Below are 20,698 nucleotides of genomic sequence, written 5' to 3'. Positions count from 1 at the left end.
AAAGAAGATCTCGTGAGAGAGTGAGGGCGCGATTTGGAGGAGCCCGCGCGAACGCTCGATGGGAGGGACTCCCCAAGGATCGCGGGAGCGTCTCCAGTGGTGAGGAAGAGGCCGGCAGTGGGGCGTGAGCGCCGCAGCGCATGCCGGGATCGCCGCCCCTTAGGCGGGGCCTAACTCGAGCTCGGAGCGCGGGACCGAGGAAAGTACGGGTCCCGGGAGGGTTGCCGGCGCTCTGGAAGTCGCGTGAAGTGTGGTGGCTCTTGAGGTACCTCCCCGGGCCGTGAGCGGTCTCTTCCCTAAGCCTGACTTCCACACGAGGGGCCCGGCCGTCCTGTCCCGCCCCGCCGCGCTTCCGCACGCAGGGCGGAGCGGGAGGGCCCTCCCGGGGATCGCGACGGGGGGCCCCTCTGACCCCCCCCCCCCCCCGCTCCTTCCTGGGCGGCCCTTCTGAAGCTCCGTTTCCGCGACTGTAGCGCGGTGACGGCGCGGCCCTCGGCGAGCCCCCTGCCTAGGCGGACTGAACACCGGGGACGTCTGGCCCCGAGCGGTGCTAGTTCTCGTTCAGCAAGTGCTGGTTCCTCCGGCTCTTTTTTTCTTTTTTTTAACTTATTTATGATAGTCACAGAGAGAGAGAGAGAGGCAGAGACACAGGAGGAGGGAGAAGCAGGCTCCATGCACCGGGAGCCCGACGTGGGACTCGATCCCGGGTCTCCAGGATCGCGCCCTGGGCCAGAGGCAGGCGCCAAACCGCTGTGCCATCCAGGGATCCCCTAAAGATTTATTTCTTTACTTATGATAGAGAGAGAGAGAGAGAGAGAGAGAGAGAGAGAGAGAGAGAGAGAGGCAGAGACACAGGAGGAGGGAGAAGCAGGCCCCATGCCGGGATCCCGACGTGGGACTCGATCCCGGGTCTCCAGGATCGCGCCCTGGGCCAAAGGCAGGTGCTAAACTGCCGCGCCACCCAGGGATCCCTCTCCGGGCTCTTAAAGAGAGTTTTGCTTTGGAAATAGCTTTGTCCAAACATGTCGAAAAATGTTAATGGAATGCAGCTGAAGGCACCTTATCGTACTGATGCGGCTACATTTTCGCCGTTCACATATCTAATACATCTGGTATCTAATAACATTTTTCTCTTTCATAGGAGTGCAAAAATAAAACGCCTTCGATATTGCAAGTAGATTAGAGGGAAGTGAGAAAGCTTCTAAAGATGAAGGCGTTTCCGACCATCTGCAGGCAGCTCAGAAGCTCAAGGAGGTTTTCTCTAGAACCAACCGCCCATGTGGATTTCTCCACTTCTTCTTGCGCATGTAGCCGAAAGAAAAAGGTGAGCCCTTATAAAGAAGTGGACCAAGGAAAGTACTCCGATTTAGTACAGTCTGTCTTGTCGTCCAGAGGCCTTGCTCAGACTCCAGAATCCTTGTTTGAGGAAGATAATTTACTGTATGGCCCTGTGAGTAAGTGTAAGCCCCCAAAGCAAGATGAGAAAGCAAGAGTTCCAGGAAACTGGTGTCCTCTCTTCAACCCAGAGAGAATAAAGCTAAATGCAACAAGTACTCCTACAATTCCTTTGAAAATCCCTCTGCAAAGAAATATGATACCAAGTGTGACCAAGATCCTTCAGCAGACCATGACATCGGAACAGATTTTCTACTTGGAGAGGTGGAAAAAGCGGATGATTCTGGAACTGGGAGAAGATGGCTTTGAAGAGTATTCCTCAAGTAATTTTCTCAGTCCTGGTTCTATATAGTTACTGTGTTTTCTAGAATATAGAGCACCAGTGTCAAAAGAGTAAGGGTGTTTTTTGACCTGAACTAGTGAGGCGCTACTTTCAAGTGATAATTAGCATTAAATAGCACTCTGTGCATATTAACTAAAACCTCATGAAAGCCCTATAGGTATACTATTCTCATTTCACAGATGAAACCGAAGCACGGCGAGCAAGTAATTTGACCAAATGATGTAGAAAATCCTTTTATAAACTGCAAACTTAAGTATTAGAGCTGATTGTTTTCTTTAAGGAAAAGAATCAATCACCTGATAATGGAATTCTACTTGTTTGCCAGGCATTCTAGTCAGAAGGTAGTAAATACCCCTTGCTCTACTTGTCCTCATTGACATGTAAATTTAAACACTAGCGATAAACACGTGATTTGAGATAATCTGATGCTCTTGATTAGTAACCATAAACTTCAGCTTTCAACTCCTAATTTACTAACTTGTTAGGCAAGGAGAATAGCTTCCTTTAAACAGGTTCCATTCAAAAACAAGGTGAAAGACCATTGGTACAAGTGAATTAGCTGGTCCCACTCAGGATTATATGGTTGTCTTTTGTTAAAGCTAGGTTTTACATTGATCAATCCGTAGCCCCATGCTTCTCGGAGTGCAGTATGTATACCCCTAGTGGTTTGTACAGAGCACTTTTAATTTTAAGAGAAATGCACTTATTTTGTACCATCTTAGAAAAAACTGTGGGTAATACAGTAAATGTGTGGTCACGTGTTTTAAGTATTTATGTAGACAGCACCTGGATATGGCAAAAAATGGTCAAGGTCCGAACATTCCTCAGCTGTGAGGAGGGAGGAATCTATGCAGGAGCTAACTGCCTTTAGGTATTAAGTAGCAACCATTAAGCTTTCTAAACAACATAAAATGAAATCTTTTAATGGCATCTCACATTTTTTATTTGTACCTCTAGGACTTAGAATTGACATTGGTTCCTCATGGGAAGTTGTTTTTGAATTTCCTTAAAGCTGGATTATCAGAACTTGTGGAATCCTGAGATCACTGAGAAGAAAAGTAAAGGCAGACATCTACTTAGGACTTTGGGAACCTAGGACTTGTATGTAGCCCGTGGCACAAAGCAGAAAAGTACTCTGGAGGCCCCCTTGATATAGAGAAAGAGTTTCTTTTAGTAAGGTGAAGGTGCTCCACTATCCCAAGCAGAGAGAAAACTGATTGTTTTCCATATAATCAACTTTGTTGATCTCAATGATTTCTTTGATGTGTTTCTCAGTTAACTCAAGATCAATTTTAAGAAACGGGCAGAATCACTTTTTCCCCCCTGTAAGAGGCAGTCATAGGAAGATTAGTATCATGCTCTTCCCCAAACGATAAAAAAGGGAAAAAAAGAAAAACCATGCCACAATCCACTAAATTGATGAATAGGTCAGGAGAGACAGGTTTTAAAATACTGTATTGATAAATTCCTGTCCTCCTGCTCTCCCCAAAGGCTAGATAGAGCATAGAGATGTGCCCAGAGCTGGCATTCTCGAAAATTTTAGTCAGTATCACAAGCATCAGCTTACCTTCTGAAGATTGAAAAGAATAAGAAAGTCTGACTTTGATTTTATAAAGTGTTGATCATAGTGGAAAGGGCTTGGGTTTATTTTTTGTTTTTTACTGCAGTAACTTTTTAATCTTGAAATCTCCATCATGCCAGTTTATCAGAATCTTGGAGATTAATGGAATATTTTTTTATGCACTTTATAATGCTGGGACTGGAAAACATTTCACTTTCATTCCTTTTATTGAATGAGTATTCTGACTTGATGCTATCTGCAATAAATCTTGTGCCTTTTAAATTTTACTTTGATAAATTCAGTTATATTTAATGTTCTGAGCCTTACAATGTCGCAGATCCTATAATCTAGATTCTAATGTTTGTTGCCTCTTATATGTGAAGGACCCAGCCAAGGGTTAAGCCTGCAGTGGAGAATGAATTGTTTTTTACTTGGCATTAGATAAAGCAGTTTGTTTTCTTCCTGTTTTGACTATGTTTGTGTTCTGCTTCATTAAGCTAGTTTATAGATGAATACTGTACTTTTACTTAGGTTTTAATTCCATCTGTCTTAAATTTTTTGTAGGCCTTTCATGTGCTAATAATCCAATTGAGCCAGGTAAATTTGGAGTGTAATAATTCAGTTCTTTAGTTGAATTTCATTTAAGTCCACAAGAAATTTCCCAGAAGTGGTTCCAATTTTTTGCCAGTGGTAGAAGAACTGACCTTTCAAAATATTGGTAAAATAGTATTTGACAAATGTAATGTGCTTGAAATTACCCAATTAGATGAGATTTTCCTTATTTTCTGGGGGTCTTTTTCCCTGCATGAATATTTCCTACTCTGCTTTTGTGTATATGTAAATGATGGTCCCTAATTTTGCCATCCTCACTCTGCTGTATGATGGACTGGAATTGAACATGGTCTCTATTGCCAGGCTGCTAGTCTATCTTTTTTGCTTTCGGGCAAATTAAGAATATTGTGTGGGCCTCACTCGTTAAACTGGGAGTAATGATTCTTATCTTGCTGGATTGTTGTGTTTGAAAGTTAAATAATATTTTGAAAGCGCCAAGATCACTGTTTAGCACAGTGCCTCCTCTTTGTTTCCTTCCCTTTTCAAGGGTCAAGTGAATATGTAGAATTTCTTGGATTTGTTTGTGTTGTCTTCAGAGTGTATGAGGATATACAGATATCAAATCATTTTGTTGTATACCTGAAATAAACACAATCTCATGTCAGTTATACTTTAAGTTTTTTTTTTTTTTTTTTAAGATTTTATTTATTCAAGAGAGACAGACAGAGGCAGATACATAGGCAGAGAGAGAAGCAGGCTCCATGCAGGAAGCCCGATGTGGAACTTGATCCTGGGACTCCAGGATCACACCCTGAGCCAAAGGCAGACGCTCAACTGCAGAGCCACCCAGGGATCACTCAAAAAAATTTTTTAAGCATATGAGGAAAAATTTCAGGACAGAGCTACTGTTTAAGCTGTTCTAGTCCCCTCGAAAAGTACAGAAGAGTGTTACATATTTCCTCTCCTTGCCCCCAAGTCCCAAAACATCCAATTTGTTTTTAATTTGTATAAGCCTTGATTTTCATTCCTTGTTTATTAGTAAAAAGATTCCCTCTACCTATGTTCATTAACTCAGTGTTAGTCATAAAAAGAACTGTGAACAGAAGCCCTGTTCCTTCTTTCTAATAATTATCATAACTAGTTAAGTTACTAAAATGAATACTTAAATTCATAGTACCATACATTACGTGTGGTCTTGTTATCCCCAGATCTTCAACTGTAGCTTTGGCCTAATTCTACTAGAAATTCTTCATTTTAACTTATTTTTTTTAATTCAAACCATTTTAATCCCTTTGGTTTTCTTTCTTTCTTTTTTTTTTTTTTTTTTTTTTAAGATTTTATTTATTAATGAGAGACACAGAGAGAGATTGGCAGAGACATAGAGGGAGAAGCAGGCTCCATGCAGGGAGCAGGACACGGGACTCCATCCCCGGTCTCTAGGATCACACACTGGGCTGAAGGCGGCGCTAAACCGCTGAGCCACCCGGGCTGCCCTCCCTTTGGTTTTCAAAGTGCATTCTTAGATTTCACAAAAGGCTAAAATGTGGTATCTTAGCAGTTATCACTTAAAGATAATTTATGGAGGCAGCCCGGGTGGCTCAGGGGTTTAGCACCGCCTTCAGCCCAGGGCCTGATCCTGGAGACCCAGGATTGAGTCCCACATCAGGCTCCCTGCATGGACCCTGCTTCTTTTTCCCTCTGCCTGTGTCTGTCTGTCTGTCTGTCTGTCTCTCTCTCTCTCTCTCTCTCTCTCGCTGTGTCTCTCATGAATAAAAAAAATCTTTAAAAAAAAAAACCTAAACATCTAAAAAAAGATAATTTATATAATTTCTAATTTTATTGTTCAGAGGGTTTTAAGTATTTGTTTTTTAGTACTAGCTTTTTGTTTGTTTTTCTTTTTCCCCTGATTTCTTTTCAGACCTATTTTTACAAGGGAAACGGTTCCATAAAGCCTTAGAAAGCATACTTTCACCCCAAGGGGACTTGAAAGAGAGAGATGAGAATCTTGAATGTGGATATGTTGAAAGTGTCCAGCATATTCTGAAAGATGTCAGTGGAGTGCAAGCTCTGGAAAGTGCTGTTCAACATGAGACCTTAAAATATGTGGGTCTACTGGACTGTGTGGCTGAGTATCAGTAAGTATCAGAATTTTTTTTCCATCAAAGTGTGGAGATAAATTAATGCGGGTAGGACAGATGATGCCTGTCAAACAGTATTTTTTCTTCTAACCTGCTGTTTCAAGATATAGCCATGTGAAATAAAAACATATGTGATAACTATAAAAGAGTTGGGTATGGGGCAGGAGGTAAAGACAGATACAGGAGGAAGAGCCTCATAATTCTTGTAAATCTGTGTTCCAAAATCAAAGTGTGTGTATGGTGGAGAAAAGGTATAATTTTTCAATATCCAGCATGTTCCTCCTCCCCTAACCCCAAGCAAGCTACCAACCACTAGATCCAATTTGCTGGGGCACTTGGGTGGCACAGTCAGTTAAGTGTCCAATTCTTGGTTTTGGCTTAGGTCCTGTTCTCAGGGTCATGAGATCGAGTGCTGTATTGGGCTCTGTGCTAAGTGTTGAATCTACTTAAAACTCTCTCCCTCTCTCTCTGCTTTCCCATGTACTTGTATGCACACACTGTCTCTCTCTCTCTCAAATAATTCTTAAAGATCCCTTTTGATTTCTGCATTCTCTTTCCCATTTCCCTAAAAATAGCACCTTGATCTGTTAGCCCTGAAAATAATTTCTTTCCCTGGCTTCCATGCAGCGTTTGCGGTGGATAGGAACTCTGAGCTTACTTAAGCTTCCTGTGGTTTGTAAATTGCTGCTGTGTTACTATTTTTCCCACATACTCCAGATTCCAAAAAAAGGATGTAAGCCACACACCATGATAGGTTAAAAACCTGTGAATGTAACTCTTGGAACTCCAGTTAAAATTTAAACTAAAACAAGTTGACAGAATATGTATGCATTAATCTAGAAACTGTTCAAGCCCCCTAACAGTTTTGTGCCATAGCTGCCTCATATCTGAAGAATTCTATGTGCCTAGAAATTCAATAAGCTATTTTTAGTTGCCCTGTAACCAAGGTGGCCATACCATCCGTTCTACCCAAGGCCTACAAGAAGTTTGTGACACCAGACACTTCACACAGTGCTGTCCACAGTACCAATGTTTGTTTTCTGCTTTTTTTTTTTTCTTTTTTTAATTCATGAGAGAGAGACAGAGAGAGAGAGGAGGCAGAGACACAGGCAGTGAGAGAAGCAGGCTCCATGCAGGGAGCCCGACGTGGGACTTGATCCCGGGTCTCCTGGATCACATCCTGGGCCAAAAGCAGGCCCTAAACCGCTGAGCCATCCAGGGGTCCCTGTTTTCTGCTCTTTAAGTGGAAAGTATCAACACTGAAAATATGAACATTAAACATTTTAAAAAGTAAGGTTTCAGAAATTTTAAAAACATTTTTAACAGATAACATGTGTTTAGTTAATCCAAGCAATTAAGTCTCCCATCTCTACCTTTTCTTTAAAAAAGATTTTTAATGTGGCATTAAATTTATCATAAACTTCACCATTTTTAAGTATATAGTTATCATTAAATACATTCATAATGTTGTACACCATCAACACCATCCATCTCCAGGACATTTCATCTTATAAAACTGAAATTCTGTGCCCATTAAACAGTAATCACTGTATTCTTCCTCTACTTCCAGTCCCTGGCAACCACCATTCTATTTTCTGTCACTATGACTCTTTATACCTCATGTGGGTGGAATCAAAATATTTGCCTTTTTGTGACTGACTTATCTTTATCCTGGCTTTTGATGCATAATTTTTAAAATTTTTGCCTGTAAGCCAGTTTGTCTATTTTTTTGTTGCCTGTGCCTTTGGTGTCCTATCTAGTAAAGAGGAGGCAGAGACACAGGAGGAGGGAGAAGCAGGCTCCATGCCAGGATCCCAACGCGGAACTCGATCCCGGGACTCCAGGATCGCGCCCTGGGCCAAAGGCAGGCGCCAAACCGCTGAGCCACCCAGGGATCCCCATATAGGTCTTTAATTTCTTTCAGCAATGATTTGAAGTTTTAATTGTATAAGTTTCAGGATCCTTGATTAATTCCCAAGTACTTTTTTATTTTTGATGTTATTATATGGAATTGTTTTTGTAATTTCCTTTCCAGATTGTTCATTGTTTATGTATAGAAATGTAGTTGACTTTGTATCCTGCTACTTTGCTGAATTTATATAGTCCTACCAGTTTTTGTGTGGATTCTTTAGAGTTTTTAACATAAAAGATCATATCATCTGTGAACAGAGATAGTTTTACTTCTTCCTTTCCAATTTGGATGCTTTTTTATTTCCTTGTCTTGCCTAATTGCTCTGGCTAGAACATCCAGATGCTGTTGAATAGAAGCAGTGAAAGCAGACAGCGTTGCCTTGTTCTTGATCTTAGAGGAAAACCTTCCAGTCTTTCATCGTTGAGTATGATGTTTGCTGTGGGCTTTTTATATATGGTTTTTATTATGTTGAGGTAGTTTTTTTCCTAATCCCTAGCTTGTTGAGTATTTTTTTCATAAAGGGTATTTCATTTTGTCAGATGGTTTTTCTTCATCAATAAAGATGATTATGTGGTTTCCTTCATTCTGTTAATAAGGTATATATCACATTGGTTGATTTTTGTGTGTTGAACCATGTTTTGAATTGAAACATGAATTGAAAACAATTCATTCCAGGAATAAAGTTCACTTTATCATGGTGTATAATTCTTTTAATATGTTGCTGAATTTGATTTGCTAGTATTTTGTTGAAGATTTTTGTATCAATGTTCATAAAGATTAGTATTCTGTAGTTTTCTTGTAGTGCCTTTTTTTTAAAGATTTATTTATTTATTATTTATTTATTTGATAGAAGGAGAGAGAACAAGTGAGAGAGCACAAGCAGGGGGAGTGGCAGAGGGAGAGGGAGAAGCAGGCTCCCCGCTGACCAGGGAGCCCTGCTGCGGGGCTCAATTCCAGAACCCTGGGATCATGACCTGAGCTGGAGCAGATACTTAACCAAGTGAGCCACCCAGGTGCCCCTCTTGTAGCATCTTTGTCTGGATTTGGTTTCAATCTATGCTGGATTCATAGAATGAGTAAGAATGCCCTCTTTTTCAATTTTTTCAGAAAAGTTTTAGCATTGTTATTAGTTATATCAATGTATGGTGGGGTTCCCCCATAAAGTCATCAGTCTAGAGCTTTTACTTGCCAGGAGATTTTTGATTAATGATGAAATCTCTTTCTAATTACAGAGCTGTTCAGATATTCTATTCTTCATGATTTAATTCTGGTAGGTTTTGTGTTTCTAGGAATTTATTTCATTTAGGTTATCCAACCTGTTGGCATATGATTTTTCATAGTGCTCTCATCCTTTCTATTTCTGTAGAATTAGTAATAATGTCCCAGTTTCATTTCTGATTTATGTAATTTGAGTCTTCTTTCTTTTTTCTAAGTCCATCTAGGTAAAGGGTTGTCAATTTTGTTGATCTTTCCAAAAAAACAGTGTTTAGTTTCTTTCTTTTTTTTTTTTCCTATCGGTTTTCTCTCCTGAATTTCATTTGTCTCTTCTCTCATCTCTTTTATTTCTATTCTACATGCTTTGGATTTACTTCTTTTTGTTTGTTTTGGGTTTTTTGTTCCTTAAGTTGTAAGGTTAAGATGTCAAATTGATTCTTCCTTGCTTCTTAATGTAAGTATTTATTCCTATAAAGCTGCCCTAATACTGTTTTCACTGTGTCCCATAAGTTTTGGTGTGCTGTGTTTTCATTCTTGCTCACCTCCAAGTATCTTCTAATTTTCCCTGTGATTTCTTCTTTGGTTGATTTTGTTTATTTTCACAAATTTGTGATTTTTTTTTTCCAGTTTTACATCTTTTATTAATTTCTGACTTCATCTTGTGATTAGAGAAGATACTTTGTGTGGTATCTTTTTAAATATATTGAAACTTAATTTATGGCCTAATGTATGGTTTGTCCTGGAAAGTGTCCTGTGTCTACTTGAAAAGATGTGCATTCTGTTGTTGGGTAGAAAGAACTATATGTCCATTAGATCTAGTTGGCTTATTGTGTTGTTTTAAGTCCTTTATTTCCTTACTTACCTTCTGTCTGGTTCTATCCATTATTGAAAATAGGTATTAAAATCTCCAACTAGTATTATAGAACTGTATTTCTGGGGCACCTGGCTGACTCATTCAGAAGAGCATGTGACTCTTGATCTTGGAGTTGGAGTTAGAGTCCCATGTTAGATGTAGAGATTACTTAAATAAAAATAAAGTTTACAAAAAACCTATTTCTCCCTTCAATTTTGATGGTTTTGCTTCATATATTTTGCTAGTCTGCTACTAGGTGCATAAATGTCTATAATTGTTATATCTTTTTGATGTAGTGAACCTTTTTATTAAATATAATGTCTGTTTTTGCCTCGTCTTTTTTTTATTTAGACTGTTTTGTCTGCTGTTAGAACTATCTTTGCTTTCTTCCAGTTACCATTTGCACAGAATATTTTCTGTCTTTTTACATTCACCCTATTTGTGTCTCTTGTAGACAGCATGTAGTTGTTGAATCGTGTGTTTTATCCATTCTGCGAATCTCTATCTTTTGATTGAAGAGTTTAATCTATTACATTTAAAGTAGTTAGTGATAAGTTCTGTCATTTTGTTATTTGTTTTCTATAGGCATTCTAGCTCTTTCGTCTCATTTCCTGTATGTTACTGTCTTCTTTTGTGTTTTGTTTCCCTTTTTGTAGTGAAACATTTCAATTCTTTTCTCATTCCCTTTATGTATATTCTGTAATATATTCCTTGTGATTTCCTTGTGATTACCATAGGGATTACATTTAGCATCCTAGTTATAATGCTGTAATTTGAATTTGTACCAACTTAACTTTGACATACAAAAACTCCTTTAACAGCTTTGTCCCTATCCCTTTTAATTATTGATGTTACAAAATTGTCTTTATATATTATGTGCCCCAAAACATAAACTAACAATTTTTTAGGCTTCTTAGTCTCTTATATTATGTAGAAAACAAACCACTGACCCTCCACTCACCCATCCATGGGCCCCTTCCTCTCATTGCCAGCAACAGAATACTACTGGTAGGATAAGGTTAAAAGTTAGAAAGGGAGTCAGTATGTCTTCAAAAGTACTTTGGAACATGTCTAACTCAGGATCTTGCAAAAGTGGCAAGAATTTGCCTGGTGGATCCAACAGAATGTGTAGTTGGAGTATGGATATACAAGTGTAAGGAAATGGACTGGAGCAACTGAGACAAAAAAAAAAAAACTTGGAGCATAAATGAGAACTAGCTCTGATGGGGCAGGAAATGATGCAGAGACTCAAGTCAGAGGAGCTCCAATTTCAGCAGCAATAGCTGATACTCCAGCTGGAGTTGAAAGTGCAAGAAAAAGCCTAGGAGAACTGCAGAGAGCTCAAGAACAATTAGAGAAGGAGATGAGTGGGGCACCTGGCTGGCTCAGTTGGTTAAGCGTCTGCCTTTGACTCAGGTTATGATCCCAGAGTCCTGGGATTGAGCCCCACATCAGGCTCCCTGCTCCACATCCCTGTCTGCTTCTCCCTCTCCCTCCACCCCTACCCATTCCCACACTCTTACATACTCTCTGTCTCAAAAAAATAAAATCTTCAACAAAGAAAGGAGGAGATAAGAATGAGTATAGAGGGATCCCTGGGTGGCGCAGCGGTTTGGCGCCTGCCTTTGGCCCAGGGCGCGATCCTGGAGACCCAGGATCGAATCCCACGTCGGGCTCCCAGTGCATGGAGCCTGCTTCTCCCTCTGCCTATGTCTCTGCCTCTCTCTCTCTGTGACTATCATAAATAATAAATAAAAAAAAAAAAAAAAAAGAATGAGTATAGAAAATAAGAGCTAGAGCACCTGGGTAGCTCAGTGGTTGAGCATCTGCCTTGGGTTCAGGTTGTGATCCTGGGGTCCTAGGATCGAGTCCCACCCACATTGGGCTTCTTGCAGGGAGCCTGCTTCTCCCTCTGCCTATATCTCTGCCTCTCTCTCTGTGTCTCATGAAAAAATAAATAAAATCTTAAAAAAAAAAAAAAAAAGAGCTAAGGTGTTTCCCATAGAGAGGATACAGCAGCAGAGTCTGGCCAAACACTAGTTGAAATTTGTGATATGGGGCAGCTCACTTGAGCAGAGTGGAAGAATATGATGAACCAGTGCTATCTGATGTTTCATTAAACACTGATCAAGATTTGTATGATCAACCAATCTAAGAGTAATAAATTTTTCTCCTTGTTTCAAGTTTAAAAAGAAACTGTAGAAAATAAAAAGTAGAGTTAACAAATCATTGTTAGGGCAGCCTGGGTGGCTCAGTGGTTTAGTGCCGCCTTCGGCCCAGGGCATGATCCTGGAGACCCAGGATTGAGTCCCACGTTGGGCTCCCTGCGTGGAGCCTGCTTCTCCCTCTGCCTGTTATCTCTGCCTCTCTTCCTGTGTCTCTGCCTCTCTCTCTCTCCTCTCTGTGTTTCTCATGAATAAATAAATAAAATCTTTAAAAAAAAAATCGTCGTTAAAATAATACTCGCTTTTATAATTGCCGATATATTTATGTTTATTGAGGTCTTTGGGCATCTTTAAGACGAAAAAGGTCTTTTTCTAGTAGATCTATCACATCTTTTTCAGGGACAATCTCTGTTGATTTATTTTTTTTCCTTTGAATGGGACATACTTTCCTGTTTCTTTGTATGCCTTGTGATTTTTGTTGTTGAAAACTGGCTATTTGGGATGCCTGGGTGACTCAGTGGTTGAACATCTGCCTTCGGCTCAGGGTAGTCTCAGGGTCCTGGGATTGGGTCCCACATCAGGCTCTCTATGGAACCTGCTTCTCCTTCTCTCTGTATCTGTGTCTTTCTCTGTGTTTCTCATGAATAAATATATAAATTTTAATTTTAAAAAAAACCTGGATATTTGAATCTAATATGTAACTCTGGAAATCAGGTTCTCGCTCTACCCTACGGTTTGCTGGATTTTGTTCATTGTTTTTGTTCGGGGTTTTATTATTCTTGTAGGCTATCTCAGTGCTAAGGATCAGCCTGAGGTATAAGCGTAAGGTCTTCTCAGGTCTTTTTTGAGCCTGTGCCTTTCCCTGGACATGCACAGACACTTTCTGATTTTCCCCATATGTGCAGTTTTTTTTTTTTTTTTAAGATTTTATTTATTCACGAGAGACACACACAGAAAGAGAGGCAGAGACATAGGCAGAGGGAAGAGAAGCAGGCTCCATGCAGGGAGCCCAATATGGGACTTGATCCCGGGACTCCGGGATCATACCCTGAGCCAAAGGCAGACGCTCAACCAGTGAGCCACCCAGGGGTCCCTGTGCAGTTGCTTTTGGATGTTGTAGTCTTTAGTATCTAATTCCCAAAAGAAGAAGAAGAGAAAAATGAAGGGTTAGGGAAAAAATGGGCATTGGTCCTTTAAATCTTCTGGAAGTCATTCAGCTGGAGGAAGAGGGGCTTGCTGCAGTGAGTGGAGAGGTACGGTAACAGTGGCCACCCTGCTCTGGTCTACTCTCTGTGAACAGAAACATCAATCAGTGATGAGAGCACAGATCCTTGACATTTGGAGAATGGGGTCCTTTTTGTCCACTCTCCTTCCCACAAGTTGTGTGCATGCTGCTCCAGGATCGTGTGCAGAGCTACCAGCCCCATGAGAAGAGGTGGGGAGATGGGTAGCTATTAAGAGCCGAAATTGACCAAAATTAACCACAGTTTACAATCCAAACCTTCAATAGGCCCTAGATTTCCAATAATTATGTCAGACATTCTGCCATTGCCGTGTTATTTAGGTGGGCCTACAGATTTCTGGTGCTTCCTAACTCTTCCATCTTCCCAGAATCCTCCACTCCCACTCTGATTTTAAATTATTGTGATCTTGGAGTTCCTGGGTGGCTCAGTCAGTTAAGCATCCAACTCTTGATTTTGGCTCGGGTCTCGATCTCAGGGTTGTAAGATTGAATGCTCCATGCTGGGCACTCTCTCTCCCCCTCACTCCCTCTCTCCTTCCCTGTCTAAAAATAAAGTTCTTGTGATCCTTTTTTTTTTTTTAAGATTTTATTTTAGTTATATATTTATTAGGGAGGAAGAGAACACCCAAGGACATGAGTAAGACAGAAGGAGAAACAGACTCCCCGCTGAGCAGAGAGCCCCATGCAGGCCTCAATCCCCAGACCCCAGGATCATGACCAGAGCCAAAGGCAGACGCTTAACTGACTGAGCCACCCGGGCACCCCAGTTCTTGTGAACCTGAGATATTTTATGACTGTATGTACAATCATTTGTCCCCACCCCCACTTACAACAGAGTTCCAAACCCTGCTTTTTATCATTTTGAAAATATTTTAGAGGCCTTTCCTTATTAGTATATAGATCTGCAGTATCCTTTTCTCTTTTAATAATTTTCCATTACTCAAAATTAATAGCTATTAACAGTCACGTTTGCTTCCAATTTTTTTTTTTTTAATATTGTAAATTAAACTCACACACTTGTAACCATAACCACATCTTCCCTCCTCTCGCAGTCCCCTGGCCAAAGACAATCACTGTGATAAGTTTGCTACTGTATCTTTTTAGGCTACTTCCTATACTACTAAATACACCCACAACACTATATAATGCACGCCCAACACATTGCCAATCTACTTTCTACATACACATACCACACTATAACACACATACACAAAATACCATGTATTGTTACCTGCATGTCTATGAGAGTCACAATATATAGACATTTCTCTATGCATAGTATCACAAAGCTGGTAAGATATTAGGCTCTAGAGCCTGGCCGGCTGGGTTTGGTTTCTAACTTTTCAGCTTAGCCTTAGACTAGTTAGCCTCTCTGTACTTCTTTGTCCCTCTGTAAAATAAAACAAATAAAAGGACTTACCTCATTGAGTTGTTACAGAGATTAAATGAGACATTCTCTGTATAGTACTTAAAATGCATACTATATACTCAACAAATGTTAGCATGATGATTTGACCTTGTCCTCTCTTAAACAAACAACCTTAACTGTTGTTTGGTATTCCTTTATATTAATGAGCCATATCCATTTCCCTTTTGGGAACATTCAGTTTATTTCTAGTTTTTCACAATTACAAACTGTAGCAGTGTTCATGGCTCCATATATACAGTGTTGTGAGAGTTTTCTGTAGGCAGGTGCACTGGTTCATTTGTTGGTTTGTTTTGGTAGATGATATATATAGTTTGGATCAATTCAGTTGGTCTGAAATAGGCCAGGATAGGAATACTTAAATTTTTCAGGTACTTGTCACTTGCACCCAGGGTATCAAACCATTGCTCTCTGTGCATACCTAAAAGGGAAATTGCTGGGTGATGAAAGGGTATGAGCATTTTAATTTTTCCCAGGTGTGAGTGTGCTGATTTGGGCACACCTTTAATGACACAGTGTTAAACACAATTTATTAACATTGTCAAGACTTCAGTGGTTTCGACTGCATTTGACTTAAGTTAGGGTGAGCATCTTTTCATTTTTATGAACTAAAATGTTTTAATTTGGGTTTACACTAAAATCTCTTTTCCACATTATTAAGTTCTGCAAGTTAGAATATATTGCAAGAAACAGTGGTCCATGTAAGAAATCTTTATTTTTAGGGTATTTTGATATATTTTAGGTTGAGAATTAAGAAGCGTCCTAGGGATACTGGGGCCTTCTCTTTATTTGTATAGATTATAATTGTTTTGTAATATTACAAAGTTTGACAAAGCCAATAAAACTACCTCTAGACCTGCACTGTCCAAGAGGGCACCCACTAGCCACATATGGCCATTAAATACTTGAGCGTGGCCAATCTAAAGTATGCCACATTTATAACATATAAATATACAAAATAGTTTTCAGTGCCTTAGTACAAAAAAGAATGTAAAGTATCCCATTAATAACTTTACATTACATAATGAAACGATAATATTTTTGGTATGTTGGGTTAAATAAAATATTAAAATTTCACCTCTTTTGATGTGATTACTAGGAAATTTGAAATAACATACATAGCTTGCATTTTCTTTCTTCTAGACAGTGCTACTCTAGGTTGACTTTATAAAATACCTTGCATAAGTTGTAATTCTAGAGCCAAGTTGATGGTGGGTAATGTGCATACTTTCTACAAAATATCCCTCCAAAATGGTTTTGAAATTGAATTTCATGAAAGCCAGAATGAACAGATAGTCACCAGTTATCAGTTTGCTCACCCTGTGATCCTTCTGATAGCTGCACTTCACAAGTATAAAATCCTACCAGGAGACGGGTAGTGAAGAGGAATGTACTAGTTACTTGACTTTTTTAGGAAGTGGCAGGAATTTTTTTATTTTCCCAATATCCTTCATAGTAAGACACCCTACCCTGTGTGTAAACTTTTAGGGCAAGGACCAGGTCTTCTTATTTGTATTTCTGCATATAATTGGTGCCTATTAAATGCTGATAGATTTGAATCTCAGCTTTGATTTCTGAGCAAGAAAATTTCTGAAGCACCATGATGCTTTGTCCTTTGTGATGGGGACTCTGCTACTGGTCTATTGTGGTTCACCCCGATAGATACTTTAAATGAGATCAACTAGGATAGTGATAGACATAGTTTCAATTCCCATGTCAACTGTTAAAGGAAACAAGGCCATGGAGGTCCAAAGGAATTTTAAGACAAGTTTAGAAACTGGACTGTGGAAAAGTTCCTCAGCACTTCCACATGGCCATACCTGTAGTTCTCACCAGTGTACTTCAGGAAGCACTTCTCTTCGTACCCCTGACAGGCCCATTACTGACCTCAATATAGGGCTCAAAGGAACGAGAACATCACACTTCCCTAATCCTCAGAAGTAAAGCTCAGAAGAGCTGTCTTTTTGAAAAGTGGAGAAGAGAAGCAACAGTCATTGGGTGATAAGTAGTAAACCATACCTAAGATGCTTAACCTATTAGAGTTTCTCAGTTTGAACTATTACCTATGAAGACTTCTTTGGTGTCTCTTTAGGGGCAAGCTGTGTGTGATTGATTGGAAGACATCGGAGAAACCGAAACCTTATATTCGAAATACATTTGACAACCCACTGCAGGTTGTGGCCTATATTGGTGCCATAAATAATGATGCCAACTACAGCTTTCAGGTCAGGACACTGAACCTCTACTTATGTAAAGCTTTGCTTGATGCTTATTTATGGCTACTTAACTCCTTGTGGTTTTTTTGGGTTTTTTTTGTTTTGTTTTTTTTTAAGATTTATTTATTTATTCATGAGAAACAGAGAGAGAGAGAGAGAGAGAAGCAGAGACACAGGCAGAGGGAGAAGCAGGATCCATGCAGGGAGCCTGAAGCGGGACTCGATCCTGGGTCTCCAGGATCACACCCTGGGCTGAAGGCAGTGCTAAACCGCTGAGCCACCGGGGCTGCCCACTCCTTGTGATTTTTATTGTTTGTGTCCCACTGCTTACTGTTCCTTGACTTTCTACCACCTTAAAAAGCACTTCCCCCTGTTGTGAGCTTTCTGTCCTTGCTAATAGTGTTTTGGTGTTTACAGTCCAATCTTCAATATCTTCCTTGTCATCTTATATATGTTCTTATATATCCTGGTGTACCTTGTCATCAGTCCCTCTTAGAAACAGTCAGGAGATATTACTGTAGATTGTTTTGTTCTGAGTTTGCCCCAGAGGAAGAAGGAAATGAACCTCAACTCGGATCCTACTATAAATATTGGAACTGTGCTGTGTTTCTTCCTAGGTTCAGTGTGGCTTAATTGTGGTGGCCTACAAAGATGGATCTCCTGCCCACCCACATTTCATGGACACTGAGCTCTGTTCCCAGTACTGGGCCAAGTGGCTTCTTCGACTAGAAGAATATACACAGAAGGAAAAGAACCAGAATATTCAGAAACCAGATCAGGGGACAGAGTGATGTTTGGGAAGCTCTATTGCTGTTTACTATAGAGATGCCACAGGATCTGAGAGCTACATAACACAAGTGGAAGCATTTGTTGAAATGTATTACAACTAAAAAGTTCAAAAGCCAGAAAAGTTTAGATCTTAAGGATTGGAATTGGGCACAGGAAAGAAGCACAAGTAGGCAACGTCTATCATTTACCTGGAAAAGGGCAAGCAGGCACTGGTGGCTCTGGGACTCCCCCTTAGAAGTTTCTGTATCCCAAGCAGGATGCTCAGTCCTTGAATTGAGATTGGAGGGTGGGAGGTTTGGCATGCAAGGAGTTCCCCAGGGTACCCCAGGAGGGAAGGGTCTGCACACCCCCAGGCTATGTATAGAGGGAGAACATAGGCCAACTCCTTCTGTCAATGTGGTTTCCTAAAACTAGTTTTATATGTTGAAGATTTCTATATATTTGGGGAAGGGGGAAGCTTTCATTTAACATTTTTGAAAAAATTCATTTTTTTCATATTTAATGTGATTCTTTAGCCTTAAGTAAACATTGTTCTCTGGGAAAATTCAAATTCTCATATGAATTATGAGATTCATAATTATGGATATTTTAGTAGCTCTATTCTGGTTTGAGTCCATGAGCCATGTACATAAAGTAAAAGTATCACTTGTGAGATTCTTCAGCTAGGGGGAGCAATAATTTTTGTGTTTTTGGTAAGTAATAAAAAGTATTAGTTGTCACTGAGATGCCCATAATAAATCCCCACTATAGCTTTGGGGAAAGGCTCCCTGTTTTATGGAATGGGATAGCATTTAAGTTACAGTTGTGGTCTTAGAATACTAGGGTGCTACAATTAATTTTGTCTTTAATTAGCTATATTAAGAAATAAAATACAAGATGTGAGTAAAGTAATGAGGCTTTGGTTCTGTTTCTTTGTATTTGGATTTGTTACATATAGAGTGATCCCATAAACCTGGAAATTGTTTACATTTTGTATTTAGAAGTTGAGAATTCAGTTTTGCCACTGGCCCAGGAGCATTGGTGTGTGTTCTACATAAGCACATACAAGAAGAAGGCATCCTCCACCAGGGTCACCTGGCAAGAAAAGTTAAGGTTCAGATGGGAGAGAGGATTATGGGGGACCTTTTACTGACTGTACACCTCTGCATTCACTTCAAGCAGCAGGTACTCATGTAGCCTGTAATTTCCAAAGCCAGAAATCAAGTGAGATCATTAAAAGTTGTAACAGCAGATTTTTCCATACTGCTTTTAATAAGTCTCCCTCCAGAATTTAGGAGAGTAGGCTCCGCAAGACTGCGTTTTAATACAGTTTTCTAGGGTTCATATAAATGCACCTTGGACCTGTCACTTTGTACCTACTCTTCCAAGCTAATGGCATGAGGAGTTCCATGTAAGACCCTCAGAGTCTGACCAGGAAGACAGGGTTGTATGAGAACAACCAGAGTTAATCCCTGGGCAGGCTTCTCAGAGACAGAAACACACCAGTTTCTCACTATAATCTTGACATTCCTTGGATCTCACCAATTAGAGAAATCTCAATCCTTTTAAGAGGGAAATGTCAATGAAAAGTTATTTTCCCTAGAAAGGCATAGGAGGAGAAAGCCAAATCTGAGTTTCTAAGTGAGACAACTTTTCAAGAATTACCATGTATGTTACTAAATTGTGGGTACTTTTTCCCCCTAAGTGATATGGCATATTAAACTCCAGTGAAATGAAACAAGATTTATGATGAGGGATTCTCTAAAATAATTTTTTAAAATTTTATTTGAGAGCACAAGAGGGAGGAGGCCAGAGGGGGAGGGAGAAGCCGACTCCCCACTGAGCATGGAGCCTAACATGGAGTTCGAACCTAGGAATCGAAGATCATGACCTGAGCCAAAGTCAGATGCTTAACTGAGCCACCCAGATGCCTCCAAAAATTTTTTAAAAGGAGGTAGAAATTGCTTTTGTGGAGGAGGCTCCCTCATAGTATAGGACATAGTATTACCATTTTGGGCTTTGAGACAATCCATTAGGTTCAAAGCTATCCACATACGCTTTTCCTCTGCAGTTCCACATTCTTAGTGCATTCAGCAGCTGACAAAAGCTCCATGCCAGCCAGCACTAAAACCAATTTTCGAAAAACTTAACACCTTCCGCCCTCCCATCCTCACCCCCAGACCTGGCCTCTTGCTCAGAGCCATTATCTCCTTTTAATCTAAGAGCATTAGCCTCTATAAACCTATTATAGTTCTAGGGAAACTTGTCAGCGTATGACCTCTGGTTTCATATGTGTTGACTCTAGTAAATACAGGAAGAGAGTTGGTTATGTCATTGTGCTTCTAGGTAACCAATTTGCCTACTGGCTTTAAATGGAATTGGAGAGGGGTAATTTGTTTGAATCACAGTGTCTTTCCACCTGAACAATTACACATTTGATTATAACCTGCCTTCCCCTCCTGCACAACACACAAAAAAAAGTGAAGCAAGGGAATAGTCGGAACTTTACCTGAAAAGAAACACTTCATTGTTTGGAGCTGGTGTCCTAAGGAGAACCACTGTCTTAAATCAACCACTAAGCACAAGGCAGAACTGAGTCTCCCTGTCTCTCTCCCCCTACCTTCTTTCCAGCCTCAGAGGCCTACTGGTTTGCCTGCAGTAGGAAGTTTGATGTAGGGAACCTCGAGTGATTGACAGCAGGAGCTTGAGAAAAGTGCTTTGGGGAGATGCCCCTGATGGAGTAAAACATTTGATGGTTGCTTGACAATAAGAGTTGCCAGGTTTGAGGAATGCACTTATGAGGATCCAATCATAAAATGATATTCTGTATTAGACTAGGGTTGGAGCTTTTACCTTTTTGCCAAAGAGACAGGTATATGACAATAATACAGATACAAGCCCTTGTCTGTTG

The 20,698-nt window shown here is 40.1% G+C and overlaps 1 protein-coding gene across 2 annotated transcripts; it reads left to right on the top strand.

Moving 5' to 3' along the window:
- Positions 1 to 17: 17 nt before the first annotated feature.
- Positions 18 to 18,699, top strand: MGME1 (mitochondrial genome maintenance exonuclease 1). Of its 2 annotated transcripts, XM_035705753.2 has the most exons (6): positions 18 to 265; positions 1,142 to 1,718; positions 3,864 to 3,896; positions 5,770 to 5,986; positions 16,896 to 17,028; positions 17,637 to 18,699. In XM_035705753.2, the coding sequence occupies exons 2-6, from the start codon at positions 1,208 to 1,210 to the stop codon at positions 17,808 to 17,810; spliced, it is 1,068 nt and encodes a 355-aa protein (XP_035561646.2). In that variant the 5' UTR covers positions 18 to 265; positions 1,142 to 1,207; the 3' UTR covers positions 17,811 to 18,699. The 2 variants fall into 2 exon arrangements, with proteins under 2 accessions (XP_035561646.2, XP_025325013.3); XM_025469228.3 differs by lacking the exon at positions 3,864 to 3,896.
- The last annotated feature ends 1,999 nt before the right edge of the window (positions 18,700 to 20,698 follow it).

The sequence above is a fragment of the Canis lupus genome, chromosome 24, assembly GCF_003254725.2.
Source record: "Canis lupus dingo isolate Sandy chromosome 24, ASM325472v2, whole genome shotgun sequence".
Lineage (NCBI taxonomy): Eukaryota > Metazoa > Chordata > Mammalia > Carnivora > Canidae > Canis > Canis lupus.
Note: the sequence above shows the minus strand (reverse complement) of the source record. Positions and strands in the feature narration are given on the sequence as shown.